Source organism: Rhamphochromis sp. 'chilingali' (assembly GCF_963969265.1).
Source record: "Rhamphochromis sp. 'chilingali' genome assembly, chromosome: 14".
Classification (NCBI taxonomy): domain Eukaryota; kingdom Metazoa; phylum Chordata; class Actinopteri; order Cichliformes; family Cichlidae; genus Rhamphochromis; species Rhamphochromis sp. 'chilingali'.
The window spans coordinates 3,872,195-3,887,654 of NC_137941.1; the positions used below are offsets into that span (position 1 = coordinate 3,872,195).

The window sequence follows — 15,460 nt, forward strand, 5'->3', positions numbered from 1 at the left end:
GCAGCAGCTCTCTGGGTGAAAAAGCCCCATTGAGATAAGAGGAGATTATCCAGACTGTTTCGAGCTAATAGGAAAGCAACACGAACTCAAATAACCACTCGTTACAACCAAGATACGCAGAAGAGCATCTCTGAACACACAAAACGTCTAACCTTGAAGCAGATGCGCTGTAGCAGCAGAACACCACATCATGATGGTTTTGAAAGAGGAATGGAAGAAGCTATGTATGTCCACTATGAGCGACCCTCTTTGAACAGAGGCGGTGGTTTACGGCACAAACTGTCTGCCATCTATAATCCAGTTTTGAGATTCCTTCCCAGACGCCTTAACGCCCGCTCATATCCTGGGCCTTCTGACCTCAGAAAATCCCATGATAGGGTGGGGCTTGGCTGACTGTGGCCTACACCCGTTTTCACACCTTGGCTCATGTGATTAGGTAGAGGATCATCGGGGGGGGGGGGGGGGGGGGGGGGGGGGGGTCCACTGTCCCTCTTTGGGGGGGGAAACTCCCACACGGCTTAAATCTAGGACTGCACCATTTGACCCTAGAACTGAAGAAGCTTCTCGAATGAGAGGTGAAATATCTTCAAGCAACTTAAAGAAGTCCAGACGCTTTTCTTTCCAAGCTCCTTAGACTACGATGACCATGACTGAGAACCTTCACAGACATACCACACCATGTGCTTCTCCTGTAAACCAAGAACAGGAAACTGAGGCTAACCAGCCCCCCTGGTACCCAGCCCCCCCTGGAACCAACAGTTTGGATGGTGGTGTAATGAATTTTGGGGATATTTTCCCTGCAAACTTTTTGGCCCCTTATTACCATTTGAGAGCTTGGTTTAAATGTCATCGACTACCCGGGTATCATTTCTGACCAACCTGTAAAAACCTGTAATAAAAATTTGTACGGTGAATCCAAACAATGACAAGACTGATCCAAGCCATCAACACCGATCCAAACACAGTTCACACACATGCAGTTAAACAGACAAATAAGCCCTACCAAAATGGTTGTGTGCCGTTGGTTTAATAAGTTCCAGAGGCTTCTCCGTGCTGGTTAATCCACCTGTCGGAGAGAAGGAAAAGTTGGGCTAAATATGGTCTTTAATGTGGCAACAAAATTAACTTTAAAATAGAATTCAAAATTAATTCTCAATTTGGCATGGACTGTGCAGGATTGGATTAAGTTAAGTAGGATTAATTTCAGTCATCTTTGCAAGCCCTCATTAGTGAGAGTATTAATATTTATATTGGGATGCTTATGAAATTAGCATTAGTGAAATCTGAGAAGAAAAGTACTGAAGATGACTTAAAAGCATTCACAAGCACAATGTCAAAGTCTCTTCTTAAATGGATCAGTCTTCAGGCTTTCTTAATCTGGCTTCATTGCTACAGATATCTGCTCAAAAGAAGGCCTGCTGTACTTATGACTGCACTTATCAATATGTCAGGAGATTTTAACAATGTTTCCGGCTTCTTTTAGGAATCCAAACTGCATGATGTAGTACAGAAAGCTGGAAGTCCAGAACTAGACTTAAGCCTTGTCCATTACACGTCCTCCATGCCAGGCCCCTGTCGTATGATGGAGTGCATGTGTAATTATTAGCTGCATGTGATAATAAAACAATTAGCAACTGATTCAGTCATGGACTAGCCTTTAAAAAATGTAATAAAAGAGAATTCAGTAATTTCCAAAACTCTACATTTAATTGGAAACTAATTGGAAGACAACAGCTGCTGAAACTGAGGACTGGATCTGTGCAACAGCTTTCAAAACACATGAGAGACGATGAATACATTTGAGATTTGAAAGGAAGATTTCCTGGTTTTTAAAGAGCTTTCCCCGCACCTCCACTCTTGTCTGAATTTCAGCTGCTCAACAATTTACAGCTTACTTTGTTTCTAATTTACTTCTACTTGATAGTTTCAGGACATACTGAGGAAGTTTTCAATGAGTACGTTTTGCACCCAGAAACTTTCTTTTTGTACTGTATCAGGTGTAGAATGAGACAATAAAATCCTCCCCAGAAAAGAGATTCGTGGGTGTCAGTATATTTCTCCACAACCTTTATATAAATCATTAAGCATTAAAGGTGCCTTCACAGATGTGTGAGTTACTCATGCCATATACACTAATGTAGTTCTAATATCATTTAGCTTTAATATCTTTTTTCACTCTTTAGCCTGGATAATTTCGCACACACATTACATATAGTTTATTTACATTTTACACATATCCCTTTTTTAAAAAAAACACAGGTTTTTTTCCTGTATTCCCATTCTTACTGCTGCTAACATATATTTCTAAACTGTATTTATTATCCATTTTTAAATTTTCTCATACGGCCTAAGACTTTGACCTACTATCAGGTGCTAAGACCTTGAAAAAAGAAGATTATACCATGTACTGTAGTTGCAGCAAGAGCAGTGTGGTCAAGAAGTATGGGGATTTTTCTCACAGTGTGTGGGAGTGGGGCTCTAGTATGCTGGGCTTATAAATGAAATAGTGAAAGTGAAGCAGTGCCGACTCTCAGCTTTCACGTCAGTGTATGTAGTGAATTGTAAACCCTTTTGTTCACTGTTGTTAGAGGCAAGTTAAACATAAACTTATATCAAGCAAACATCACATTTAATCTTCCATTATTCATAACAGCCCTCCAACATTTATCAACAGATATTCGAGCTCTTCTTCTGTGTACTGCAGCCTCGTTTAGCAAGTGATTCACAATATCAGTCACACTGGCATCAAGTGACAACAGTGTTATGTTTTATTTCATGACTAAGTTATATGAGTTCAGTACAGGGATGTGATCACCAACACTTACTGACTGTACAGGACACACAGAGTTATAATTAGCCTGCTGGACTGAATTTTAAGAAGGCAGCTAATATACATTTTAGAGCGTTTCCAAGGTTACCTCAATGAAGAAATTTCAGCTTTTGGGCGACACCGTCAAACGGCAAACAGTTTATGCTTGCTTTTACAAACTGTCACTCTGGCGCTCCGTGGTCTTGAATTCAAGCTCTTGTGCTGAATACAAGCTTGCTGCCATATTTCTACTCAGCTTCGTTCAGCCTACATTAGTTTATCTTTAAGACTGGCAGCTGGTATGCATGGTGGGGTCAGTAATCCTGCAATTATCACCACTTTTGGGAAGCAAACTCTTAGAATGTAGTAAATGTCTAACTTTGTCTATACTCAGTGGGTGCGAGCACAAACACAGCAGGCTGTCAGAGTTAAAAATGTGTGCCAGACGAGCAAAAAACGACGAAAACTGACACACGATATAAAATCGACAATGCTTAGCAAATTTGAAAAGCAAATAGTAAGTGTGAATGGAAATCACAACATCAAAAAAATGTTCATCGTTTTCTTGAATCATTGGAGACAGACATGCGGAAAGAAAAGAGAAAGTGTGGAAGAAAAGGAAAATGTGAAAGGAGACCAAGTGCTGTGGCCACATGATCGAGCAGCAGTACATGACATACCCACAGCTACTATGGATTTTGTTTTTCTGGGTTGCTAGGCACTATTTTGAGCCTAAGCAGACTGTCCTATGACTAATACATGATGAAGGGAAGGGCTGAATTAAATATTCATATCGCACATACAAACACAGTAAATGCATTTCTTGAATTCCTGGGCAACGCCGGCTTCCTTTGTGTGTTTAACAGAACATATTGAAAAAGAAAAGACACAAAACTAAAGAGAAGAGAAGCTTTGAATAGACAGAGTATTATAGGAAAGCTGTGTGTGCACACGTGTGTGTGTGTGTGCGCTTGTGCGCGCATGTCAGTAGGATGGCAGTGGCAGATGGCAGAAAGATGACACCAGAGCTTGATGGGCAAGAGACAGGCCACACTTAAACACACACAAAGGAAGATTTGAACGTGTGAGGGGCTGTTATACATCTTCCCTCTGTTACGCTAAATTCCACCACCTCATTTTAACCTCTTTGCCTTTGGCCTCATGGAAACTCTGTGTATGACTTTCTCTTTAATATATGCAGAGATGTGTATAACAGCCTGATTTTAGCCTGAAAAAGAAGTCATGGGGTGGTGCTTTAAGATCGGCAGACAAAGTGGGAGCTGTGCATGACAGTTAAGGTCTACTTTTACCTGGTATAGTGTGTCGTAATGGGGGGAAATCTATGCTGCAAGATTTTATGACTCTTTATCTGCCACAACGATCAGCAACACAAATGCTGTTTACCTTCAGTTTTTATTGTGTCTTGGTCAGAGCAGTTTTACAGAAGTCGATTTTTATGTGTGACTGGAGGAAGTGACTTAAAAAGGAAGACAAATATAAGGCTCAGAAATGTGTGTAATTATCTGCATGTGCAGAGGAAATGTATTTCGCGGAAACCAACCAGCTTCATTGGGTTGTCGACTATGACCGGTATGACCTCTTAACGCCTGAGCGGGAAGACGGGTCAAGAGCTTTCTGCCATAACACGCAGTGATGAGAGAAGGTCTCCATGGGAACCAGAACAAACAAATAGGCAGAAAGAGAGAACGTGTTGTTTTAAACCTGGTGTTTGCAATACTCATGGCACTACCCTTAAATAGCCTGAATATCTCGGCTCAACAAGCAGTCACAGTGCTTGTTGTTAATGTATTTTCCAGCACAACAAATGACATAGTGTTGTGCAGAAACTGATAAAGGCCCAAAGTAAACATGACATAGGAACACTTGAGGAAGGTTAGTATTGTTAATGAGATTATGGGTTGGAACAAAAAACAAACAAAAAAAAACAGCAGTAATTAAATCTTCATTTGAGTCGTCTCCCATTCTTTACATTCTTATTTAGGTTTTGCGTGTTAAATTATATTGTTCATTTTCTTAGAACAGGCACATCCACGAAGCACAGGATAAACACCTGGTGTTTCTGGGAAAATGTGTGACGGCAATGATGTTGCCAAAGTTTAATTTTCTTACAATTATGATTAAAAAAATAAAATAAAAACATATCGACAAGTCACAGGATTACACATGTGGGGATAAACTCAACCGATGAATTGAGGTTGGATTGTTGATATGACAAAACAGGCTACTTGAGGGCATTTCCTGTTATCAGGAAATTATCAGTAAATCAAAATAATCAACAAACAGACTGACAATAAACCTCAGATCTCAACTCGGCAATCTGACTGAATCACCATTATATCGGTTTATAGCTTTCATTGTTTAAAAGGCCATTAGCAAGTCCAGTTTTTCCTTTTGTATCAAGCATACATGATTATTAGCCCTGCATAACATTACATTACATTAAAGCACTGATTGGTAGCAAGAAGATAAAAGAGATTAATTTTATGTGCCGAGCAAAGCACACAGAACTATGTTTTAGGTGTCGTGTTAGATAGATCCTGCATACGCACATTCAAAGAGCACCTTCATCTGACCGTGTATTATAGATATGCTTTCAAATTCTGTCTTGACCTCTGATGTCCCTTAGACACAAAAATTGGAACGCCAGTGTTCTAGCTAACCAGGTCCAATATGTCCTACTTTGCTCCTGATTTACTTTCTCCAAAGGCCAGCATTAATCAATCGAGTACCTACATCGAGTCCATTGGAGAAGATACCAAGTGCTACCTGCAAAATTGCCTGCCAAGCCCTTTAATTCATTTTAAGGAGGGCACTTATCCATACTGTCCAAATAACACATCAGTTGTGTCAGAGTTTTATTGAACAGTTGTCCTCTCTACAGTACAACTATTATCTGCATTTACGGTGGTGAAAAGAGCTAAAGTTCAAGAGAGACGAGGCAAAGAGGTTCGCCACCACTCACAGCTCATTCGGTGGTCCGAGCTCTGGCTCAGCTGCTGAACAAATGGGAAGAGGAGCACTCGAAACGGCTTAATTATTTATTTTGTTATGACACATTTTGTGTCACCAGTATTTAGAGGATGTGCTTGTTGTGCAGCATAATGCACAAAGTGTTATTAAAGTAAGTAATGTCCTGCGGGGTGTTAATGCTGTGCATAAGTTATATGTGTTATGTGTATGTAATGGATTATTTTAATGTGCAGACCTGTGACCTTTGCCATATGCATACCTCCTAGCAAAGACTGACCATACTCCTCAGAGACAAGTAGGAATACAGAGTACATACGGTATGTAAAAATAAATCTGACATAAAATTTAAAAAATACATGTGTGCCCGTAAGCTCAGGCAGGAAAATGATTCGCTCTCTTTCCTTATGTCATATTCCTTTTGTAAAAGCCTAACAGCCTTCCTTGTGGACAGACATACGTGATCGCCACATGGAAAAGGAAGAGGAGGAGTGCCAAGTTACCGATGGCTGGCAGAACGACAAGTTGGCTCCGAGGCCAACAGGAAGCAGGAGTGCCTGGTTCAGTGGATACACACCCGGTGTACTAAGCTAAGGGGAGAGCCCTTCCACAGCGTAATAAGAGAAGCACAAAGAATACATGAACATTCATAAGAACACATAAGACAATGTGATGACATTTACACACCCATCTCGCACACACCTTTCCTCCCGCTAGACCGAAGGTGTCAAACCTGCCTTGTTCAGGGCCGCTTCTCTGCACCATTACCATACACGCCAACCTGTCTAGTCCACTACAACTCAGTCTGGTGTATTCTGAGCCCTGCCACCCTCTACTCTGCCAACTATGCCATTCTGTCTGCCGAGGCTCCACCAAAACTGCCCTTCTGCTACAACCAAACTCCGAGCCAGTCCGAGAGGGTGCCAGCAACGCCAACCTGTCATCGCCACTCTAAACCGCAAGATAATCTGCTGGGAAGCCAACATATGAGGAGACTCAATCCAAAATGAGATCTCAATCATGTGACTGAAAAAATGACTTTCCATGGAAACTTGCAGTTTCTGTATTTGGTAAGGAAGCTTCTTTTCTTCCCCCTTTCCTTGACATCAGCTTTATTTAGGAGATTAGCTTATAGTGTATGTGAAGCAGTCTCCAGCTAAAGGGTTTTATCCGTTGTTTGCTCATACTGTCTAAAATGACCTGTATAATTAAAGAGTCACAGGACAGGTCAAACCAACATGACTCCTGAGCTTAACAAGAAGTCACCAGCTGTAGAATCAGCCACTTCTGTGTGGAAAAACATCCTGCTCCTCACATAAAGGGTCTTGAATAATCAGGCCCCATATTATCTTAATATAGTACCATATCTCCCCATTAGAGCACTTTGCTCTCGCTCTGCAGGCCTACTTGTTGTTCCTAGAGTATTTAAAAGTAGAATGGGAGGCAGAGCCTTCAGTTTTCAGGCCCCTCTTCTGTGGAAGCAGCTTCCAGTTTGGATACAGGAGACAGACACTATCTCTACTTTCAAGATTAGGCTTCAAACTTTCCTTTTTGCTAAAGCATATAGTTAGGGCTGGACCAGGTGACCCTGAATCCTCCCTTAGTTATGCTGCAATAGACGTAGGCTGCCGGGGGACTCCCATGATGCACTGGGTGTTTCGTCTTCACTCACTACGTGTTCACACCTCTCTTTATTCAGTCATCAGTTATTATTAATATCTGGCTCTCTTCCACCGCGTGTCTTTTGTCCCGTCTCCGTCCCATCACCACCAACCGGTCGCAGTAGATGGGCGTCTCTCCCTGACCCCATGTCTGCCGAGGTTTAGCCTCAGTAAGATATTATTACCACTGAAGACTATATCAACTAAGATAAAGAGAAAAATTGTGTACAAATATATCATATTCTAATAAAAGTTCAACAGTTCCAACAATCACAGTCTATAAATTAAAGTCGCACAGATTAATCACTCACACTGATGCAGACTTTTGTATATAATAACAGATCAATTACAGAGCATGCCTGATAGAGTTTCAGCTAACTCTGAGATGGTGCCCCTATGACAGATTCTAATCAAACCTACTGGAACTTTCTAGAGACTGACCTCTACATTATTCATTCATGCTTTAATAATTAGCAATGCACAGAACAGCAAATCCTTGTATTGCCTGTTGAATCCATCTATGTGCAGGCTAAACCCATGAAAAACTTCTCACCACTGCAATGCTGCAAACCACTTGTTGGTGTTGTGGCCATGTTTACCAACTACTCAGCCCTTCCTCTGGGCATTTTAAACCTACGAGACAAACCACAGACTTTGACTTTATTTTTACTGCTGAGCCTTTTTACATTTGTCTGACTGCACTCACATGTGTGTACTGTTTGTGTACACATACATTTGTGTGGCTTGGCTGCTATTAAACAACATAATTTAGGTATTTATAGTACACACAATATGCATTTATGTGTATGTACTACAATCACGTTAAGACTTAAATGCTAGTTTCTAAGGCCAAAGTATATTTACTTGTTAAACAGAAGAATAACAGAGCTTCTGATATTTATATACAATAAAAAGTTAAAAAAGCTTATTTTCATCATTGTTTTGTCCAAGTACGCTGCTTTAATTAAGAAGCAGTTTTTGCAGAGAGGAATAGCCAAATGCTTGTCCTAATATATTTTTTAAAAAACTTATATAGTTTCAATATGATGTACTATATACTCCTATTTTCATTGCAACTGTCTTAAAACCTCCACAGAAACAAAGCCACCTTCTCAAATTCATTAACAGGAAAACAGATTTGTGGTAAAATGCAGCAGCGTCACAGCTGAAAACACAGAAAGAAGTGATCTGCGTATGTGTGCGAGGCCTGCTTTTCTGTAAAGATGCTCCTGGAAAAGAGGTTAATTACTACACGTTTTTGTGCCATCAACAATGACAAAGAGCATCGGTGACACTCGGGCCCATGTTTCTCATTACATTTTAGGTGCAACTCATCACAAAGACTCAGTGCTCAGTGAAACAAGGGCTGTGTACACATTTAACCAGGAGCACGCGTGAGCATCCAGATATCCTCGACAGGATATTTGTAGCTAAAAAAGTAACGGTCTGATCCAATCTACCACTCTTACTGTGTCTCACTCACACACACACACCAACTATCCACAAACAGAGTCCATGTGGGCTGGCAGCATGCAGGCAACATGAAGTAAGTCCACTGAGAGACAGCAGATTGTGCGCATGTTCGAGAAAGGCATTTAAAGGAATTTAAAAAAAGAGAGAGAGTGACATCTGTCCAGGATTGAAGGGGTCACTGGGAAGAGAGAAGGACCTTTGTGTTTGTAAGAGCATTACAACATGTGCACAGCACTCGGCAGAGTCCACAAGATTGTAAAATATACAGGTGTGGAGGAAAGAGTGTGGACTCCAACAAAACAGATCATTTCTGCTGAATTTTAAGTAAAAAGAAGTTAATACAGTCCCACAGACACAAGTGTTAATACATGTTTTTCTTTCATTAAAGCAGTTATACTTCAAATAGTCTGAATTCATCTTATACTCTGCATTATACTGTGCTCAGTCCATTCACTATCTGAAACTTTAAGTGTTGTTTTGCTGGTTTGCTGCTCCTCACGAGCAGAAAATCTAAACTAGGTGGGGCTTCTGTGAGCTTTGCAGTCCGAGCTGCTCCCGAGTTTACCTTATTAAGGCTTTCCTCTCTCGCTGACATCATACAGACCCCAAGATTGTTTCTGACAGATTTTTCCCAGAGTGCTTATTCATATTTAATATGAATGATAATTTTACACACAGCAACAAATTGTTGTAGTTTTCAACTTGATGTGTCTCTCCTGCAGAAGACATCAAGCCAGACTATAAGCTTGTCTTGGTCTGTGGCATCACAGTCCGTCCCCGTGCAGGATTTTGATTCTGATGTGATTGTCTTCTTTGAGGCTAAAATTTCTACAATCTACAACTTGGCTAAGTCTTTCCTGAGTGTCTTAGGAGTCCTTGTGGGGTCTTTAAACATTTCTAGCAGAGTCGATCTTTGAAACCTTCACTTCCTCCTTCTGTGCTGAATGGCCCTCTTTGAATGTCCCGATTATACTCCTCACTCCAGTTCTATCCACTTTGGAAACTCTGTGATAATTTTGTATATTCACCTCCTGCTTTGTGAACATCAACATTTCTTTTTTCTGTTTTGGGCATGATGCTTTAACAGTGACAGCTCAAACCTCTGCTGAAATATTTACACTGTGTGTAAACTTGAAGATAATTTTTGAAATAATTTTATCCTCCTCTGTCTGACAGAAAATAAAGAAATAAGGAAGCGTATAAAATATCCACTTTAACTAAAAAAAATGTAAACATTGAAAATGAATATATATATTACTGCTGTTATAGTGTGCTATCATCAGGGAGGCTATGTCATTCACTTCAATTCTATTTTATTTATACTGCGCCAAATCACAACAACGGTCACCTCGAGGTGCTTTATATTGTAACATAGACCCACAGACAAGGGGCGGCCATCTGCCTCGACCAGTTGGAGTAAGGAGGGGAAGATGAGACAAAAGACGCTGTTGAAGAAAACCAGAGATTTAAGTACGGTTCAACGCAGAGAGGTCTATTAACACATGAGTGAGAAAGGTGACTGGAAAAGAAAACCTCAGTGCATCATGGGAATCTCCCAGCAGCCTACACCTATTGCAGCATAACTAAGGGAGGATTCAGGGTCACCTGGTCCAGCCCTAACTATATGCTTTAGCAAAAAGGAAAGTTTGAAGCCTAATCTTGAAAGTAGAGATAGTGTCTGTCTCCTGAATCCAAACTGGAAGCTGGTTCCACTGAAAACTGAAGGCTCCGCCTCCCATTCTGCTTTTAAATACTCTAGGAACAACAAGTAGGCCTGCAGAGCGAGAGCAAAGTGCTCTAATGGGGAGATATGGTACTATATTAAGATAATATGGGGCCTGATTATTCAAGTGCTTTAATAGGGTGATATGGTACTACAAGGTCATTAAGATAAGATGGGGCCTGATTATTTAAGACCTTGTATGTGAGGAGCAGGATTTTGAATTCAACTCTGGATTTAACAGGAAGCCAATGAAGGGAAGCCAAAACAGGAGAAATCTGCTCTCTCTTTCTAGTCCCTGTCAGGACTCTTGCTGCAGCATTTTGGATCAGCTGAAAGTTTTGCAGGGAGTTTTTAAGCACACTCTGATAATATTGAATTACAGGAGTCCAGCCAAGAAGTAATAAATGTATGAATTAGCTTTTCAGCGTCACTCTGAGACAGGATATTTCTAACTTTAGAGATGTTGTGTCATTACCATGTGTGCTCCAAGCTGCACCAACAAGAAAGAAGGCAAACTATTTTAACCGCGGTATCTGCCGTACCTCGCTGATATTTGTCTAAAATGTTATAACCAACTTTGTGGCGATTAAACTTGACTTCAAAACACGTTTGTGCTTTATTAGCCTTGAGAGCCACAAAGGACTAAGAGCAGGAAATCCAAAGGATGTAACACTGAGAGAAATCCCAAGGTTTCATCACAACTCTACACAGTACCATGTTTACCCTCTAACCTCAACTCATTTGTCATACCATTCTATTGTGAAAGAGACAAATGACTTTTTCTTACGATAAGGACAATAGAGGGTTGATAAGTTCTCCTACGCTGAATGCAGGCACCACCAGTTTAAAATGCAGGACTGAAGCCACCATGATGAAGACAAAAGAGTGAGACGAACAGAGACCCGTCATGACAAGCTAGCTACACCAGCAGGCTGTAAACCGCTGGAGTTAATTGCACCTTTTGTGTATCAGAGTTTGTTTTTACAAGAACTGTATTCACTGTGTGTGTTGATGCCGGGAATATGGGTGTGATTCTCAGCATGTAAAGTCATGTTGACTCCTGTTGATTTTGTGTGTATGCTGCTGAGACCTGTTATTAGTCTCTCTATAGGCTGTGCGTTTACATATGTAGATATAGTGAAAGTCAAAAGCATGCCCCTGATTCTCTTTACATTATGTTAATAGGTAAACTTAAAAGAAACCCGATGTTTAACGCTGGTTAAAAAGCTGGAGGGGATTTTTTCCGCCCTATCCTGTATTATCATTTACATTTTTAGGCCTATAATAACCCACAAGCTACTGAACCTGGAAACATCCAGGACATCTGGACAGCCAAAATTCTACCCTGCTGCAGTTTTTACCTAATGTGGTATCACAGATACTGCATTCACATTAGACTTTGAATGATTTTTATTTGTCTCAGCACTACAATCTCAGGTCACAGTTAGAAACTAAGACCTTAGGCCTCATTTAGACCTCTGTGGGGAATCTTTGTAGAGCCTACGACGTAACCAGCACAAGAGGCTGACGCTGTTGCCAACATTAATGTTTGTGCTGGTGAATTATGTGTTAATTACTGCGTGGTCATGTCGCAGTGTTTTATGTACAGTGTCAGTCGAGACAAACAAATCAACGCTAGGACTTCTTTCCTTCCCGACTGCCTGCTCTTTGTTGCGGTCAGTTTTTATGTTTGCACATTCCCTCAAGTCCATTCCAACAGTTTCCTCCAGGAATTTGCTGACATTTGTGAGTCCTTACATTGATGCTTTGACTATTATTCATCATACTAAGGCTATGATTGTTGTTCTCTCAGTGATAAATTAAAAAACTGTGGCACAAATGTATCCGGAAATGCACATGAGGAATGAATTGTACTCAACAGGCCAATCAGCAGGTTGTGATGTGAAGTTCCACTTACAGGGCCGTGCACGTCAGGTTACAGCTCAGGCTTTCAGAGGGTATTTGTGCTTATTTCATAGCTATGGCGTAAAACACACATTCTCACATCTGGGTTTAATGATCCGAACTTTGATGCTTCTCACATATTGTAAATTACTATATTAATCAGACCTCCAGATGCCTCTCAACTGTTGATGAGCGCAAGTCAAACTCAATTATAAAATGACTGCTAAAAACAATATAATGAGCAAAAAAGGAGTCTAGAAGGCTCGGTCGGATGAGCAACCTTGGTGATGTGATCATTTATTGTTAATCACGGTGAAATTTAATTAAGTCATTACACCTTAATAAATCAAACAACCACAAACTTTGTACAAAACATTTGAAACCCAATCCAGAATGAACCAAAGAGATGCTAACGGGGGGGGGGGGGGGGGGGGGGGGTTATCTGCTAAATGTAATTTGATTAAAATCATTTAAATTCATTTACGTTGTAGTTCCATTTGAGGGCAAGTTAAACCAAAATTAACAATATTATCAACTTTCATATCCACCAACAAATCCTTTTAACACTTTCATCATAAAAGCAATAAAACCACAATTTAAGAAAGGCTTTAGAAGGGAAAGGAGAGTGAGATGGTGAAAGGAAGAGCAGTAAGGCACACAGGGACGGAGCGAGTGATCCCACTGTCCCATAGCCTCAGGTGCTGTTGGCAACAGCGTAGAGTTATAAGGCAGGGTCAGGGGTTAGGGTGACACACTACACATCCTTCAGGAATTGTGTGTGTGTGTGTGTGTGTGTGTGTGTGTGTGTGTGTGTGTGTGTGTGTGTGTGTGTGTGTGTCATGCCCAAAACATTAAGCAGCCCTGAGACTACAGCTCACAGATGTCACATGATCACACTGGATGCAAAGAAATATACAAGCCTGCTGTATTATTGGGCTGATGTTGACTATTAAAAACAAATAATCTGTCCATTTTCACAAATTGTTCTAAGATAAAACACCGAAACTGAAACCAAATATGGAGCCTGTAAGGAAAGGAAAGTCCCTAACATTCATTTTGGCTCCAACATATATCGTCCACCAAAATGTGTCTGATCAGTAGCTCTCCCCTACTAATAAAATGCTTCCTGGGGGAGAAAGAAGAAGCTTCAAAGTCATCCTCCAGTCGATATGCGATCCTCCATAAATCCCCGAGCTTCCTACAGTCTCCATTTTCAGCACAAATCCTCCCTGTGAGTGTGTGAAACCTACTCGCACCTCGCCATCAAACTCCTTTCTCCTAAATCAACTCTCGCCACTCAGCCCATCTCCTTCCTCTTTAAACTAAAGCACTATAGTATAACTCTATCAAGGACCCTGAAAAGGAAATCGATTTTAGAGACACATCGTGTTCCACTTTTTGCCCCGCCTCAACTCTGTCGGGCTTTAGCAAAAATATGTGATTTCACAGAAGACAAAGATCTACAGCTACAGTAAGATTAAAGTAAATTAAACTTTATAAATGAACCAATGTAATCCTGTAAAAACAGGATGCACACAGGTCTTTTGTGTCTTAGTGTCCTGCTGCATAAATCATTGATTGTTTAGTAAAGTTTCATACATTTTCTGAAACTGGGAACGCAATTAATAGTTAATACTTTTCTTAATTCATGTTCTCACAATGACATTTGTGACACTGATTATATCCATTACTGTACAAAGACTTTATAGGTAAAAGTAAGCAACAACACTACAACTAATTGTCTGAGTCTAGTTTCATGCAATTATGGGAACATGAGCATGAAACACACTCGATGACCTTTCATTACATTCCTGAAAAGAAGACTCGCTGCAACACCAGTAAGGAAGAAAGGAAGGAAGGAAGAGGAGCATAAGAAATAAAGCAGTTTGAAGGAGAGAATAATTAAGTGCAACCACAGTGCAGGGAAAAAAAATAAAGGGGGAATCAACAAGGAGGTAGTTCATTTTTAGGGCTGGCTAGTGTATACTACCAGAGAGAACTAACACAACACCGAAAAGACAAAACAAAGAGACAAGTTTTAAAACATGAATATGAACTGGAACATTTTTATACAAAAAGCCTGTGCATTCCCAGTAATTAGGAAGGAATTTCTTACATGTGGCTCTCTCTGACGTCAATCCTGTACCTTCCCAGAGTTTGCTTTCTCTTCCCCAGTGCTGTGAATGTTTAGTGTTAGGCTGCTTTTGGCAAACCTCCTGGACTTGGGTGCTAGAGAGGTTTAGGGGGAAGGGTGGGGTTTCTCTGCTTGTTTGAATAGCAAGCAGAGATGAGCAAGGTAACCCCAGTTCAAGTATTTGGCTCTCCTGTGCTAATGCACTGTTATTGTGTATGTTGGCGATTGCTAAATAAGTATATCTTACCGTAACAAACTCAAAAAGTTCAGATATTTCAAGCAGAGTGCAAAAAATCTGTAGACTTCAAAGACATGAGAACCAATAAATACTGGACTGGTGTGTTCAAACACTCTTATATAAAGTCCATGTGAAGTGTTCGTTTGGCCCCAGCCTGTGAGAAGGTTTAGATTTTTGATTCTGCTTAAAGTCCTCTTTAGGGAAAATTTACAGTCCATTCATCCAACAGTAATTATGTAAATTCATTCTGGACTGCCTGCAATCATAAAATCCTGTTGCTCTGCTTTTAAAAATCAAAAAACACAGCTGATTTAAATTTGGCTGATCTCCACTTGTGGATTTTGTTTTTTTCATTTTTGTTTTTTTTAAATGGAGTTGATATTTATGAGACGTTCACTGTAAGTGACATTCTGTACACTTGCATGTGCAGATCTGCGTTTTCTGCCATGCACAGAGCCCAAACATTAATTTCCATGTCAAACTAACCTGATTCCCTAGCTTCACAAAACACCAATCAACAGTTTAAGAG

The 15,460-nt window shown here is 40.4% G+C and overlaps 1 protein-coding gene across 3 annotated transcripts in view; it reads right to left on the bottom strand.

Annotated features, from left to right (window-relative positions):
• The window catches only part of hdac4 (histone deacetylase 4), a 130,476-nt gene that overhangs the window by 74,504 nt on the left and 40,512 nt on the right, over positions 1-15,460 (bottom strand). For 2 of the 3 annotated variants that reach the window (XM_080902323.1, XM_080902324.1), the window contains exon 3: positions 1,004-1,066. The exons of the other annotated variant lie outside the window; for it this stretch is intronic. In XM_080902323.1, coding sequence (XP_080758449.1) covers positions 1,004-1,066 — 63 coding nt within the window. The remainder of the gene's footprint in view (positions 1-1,003; positions 1,067-15,460) is intronic. 3 annotated transcript variants of the gene reach the window in all.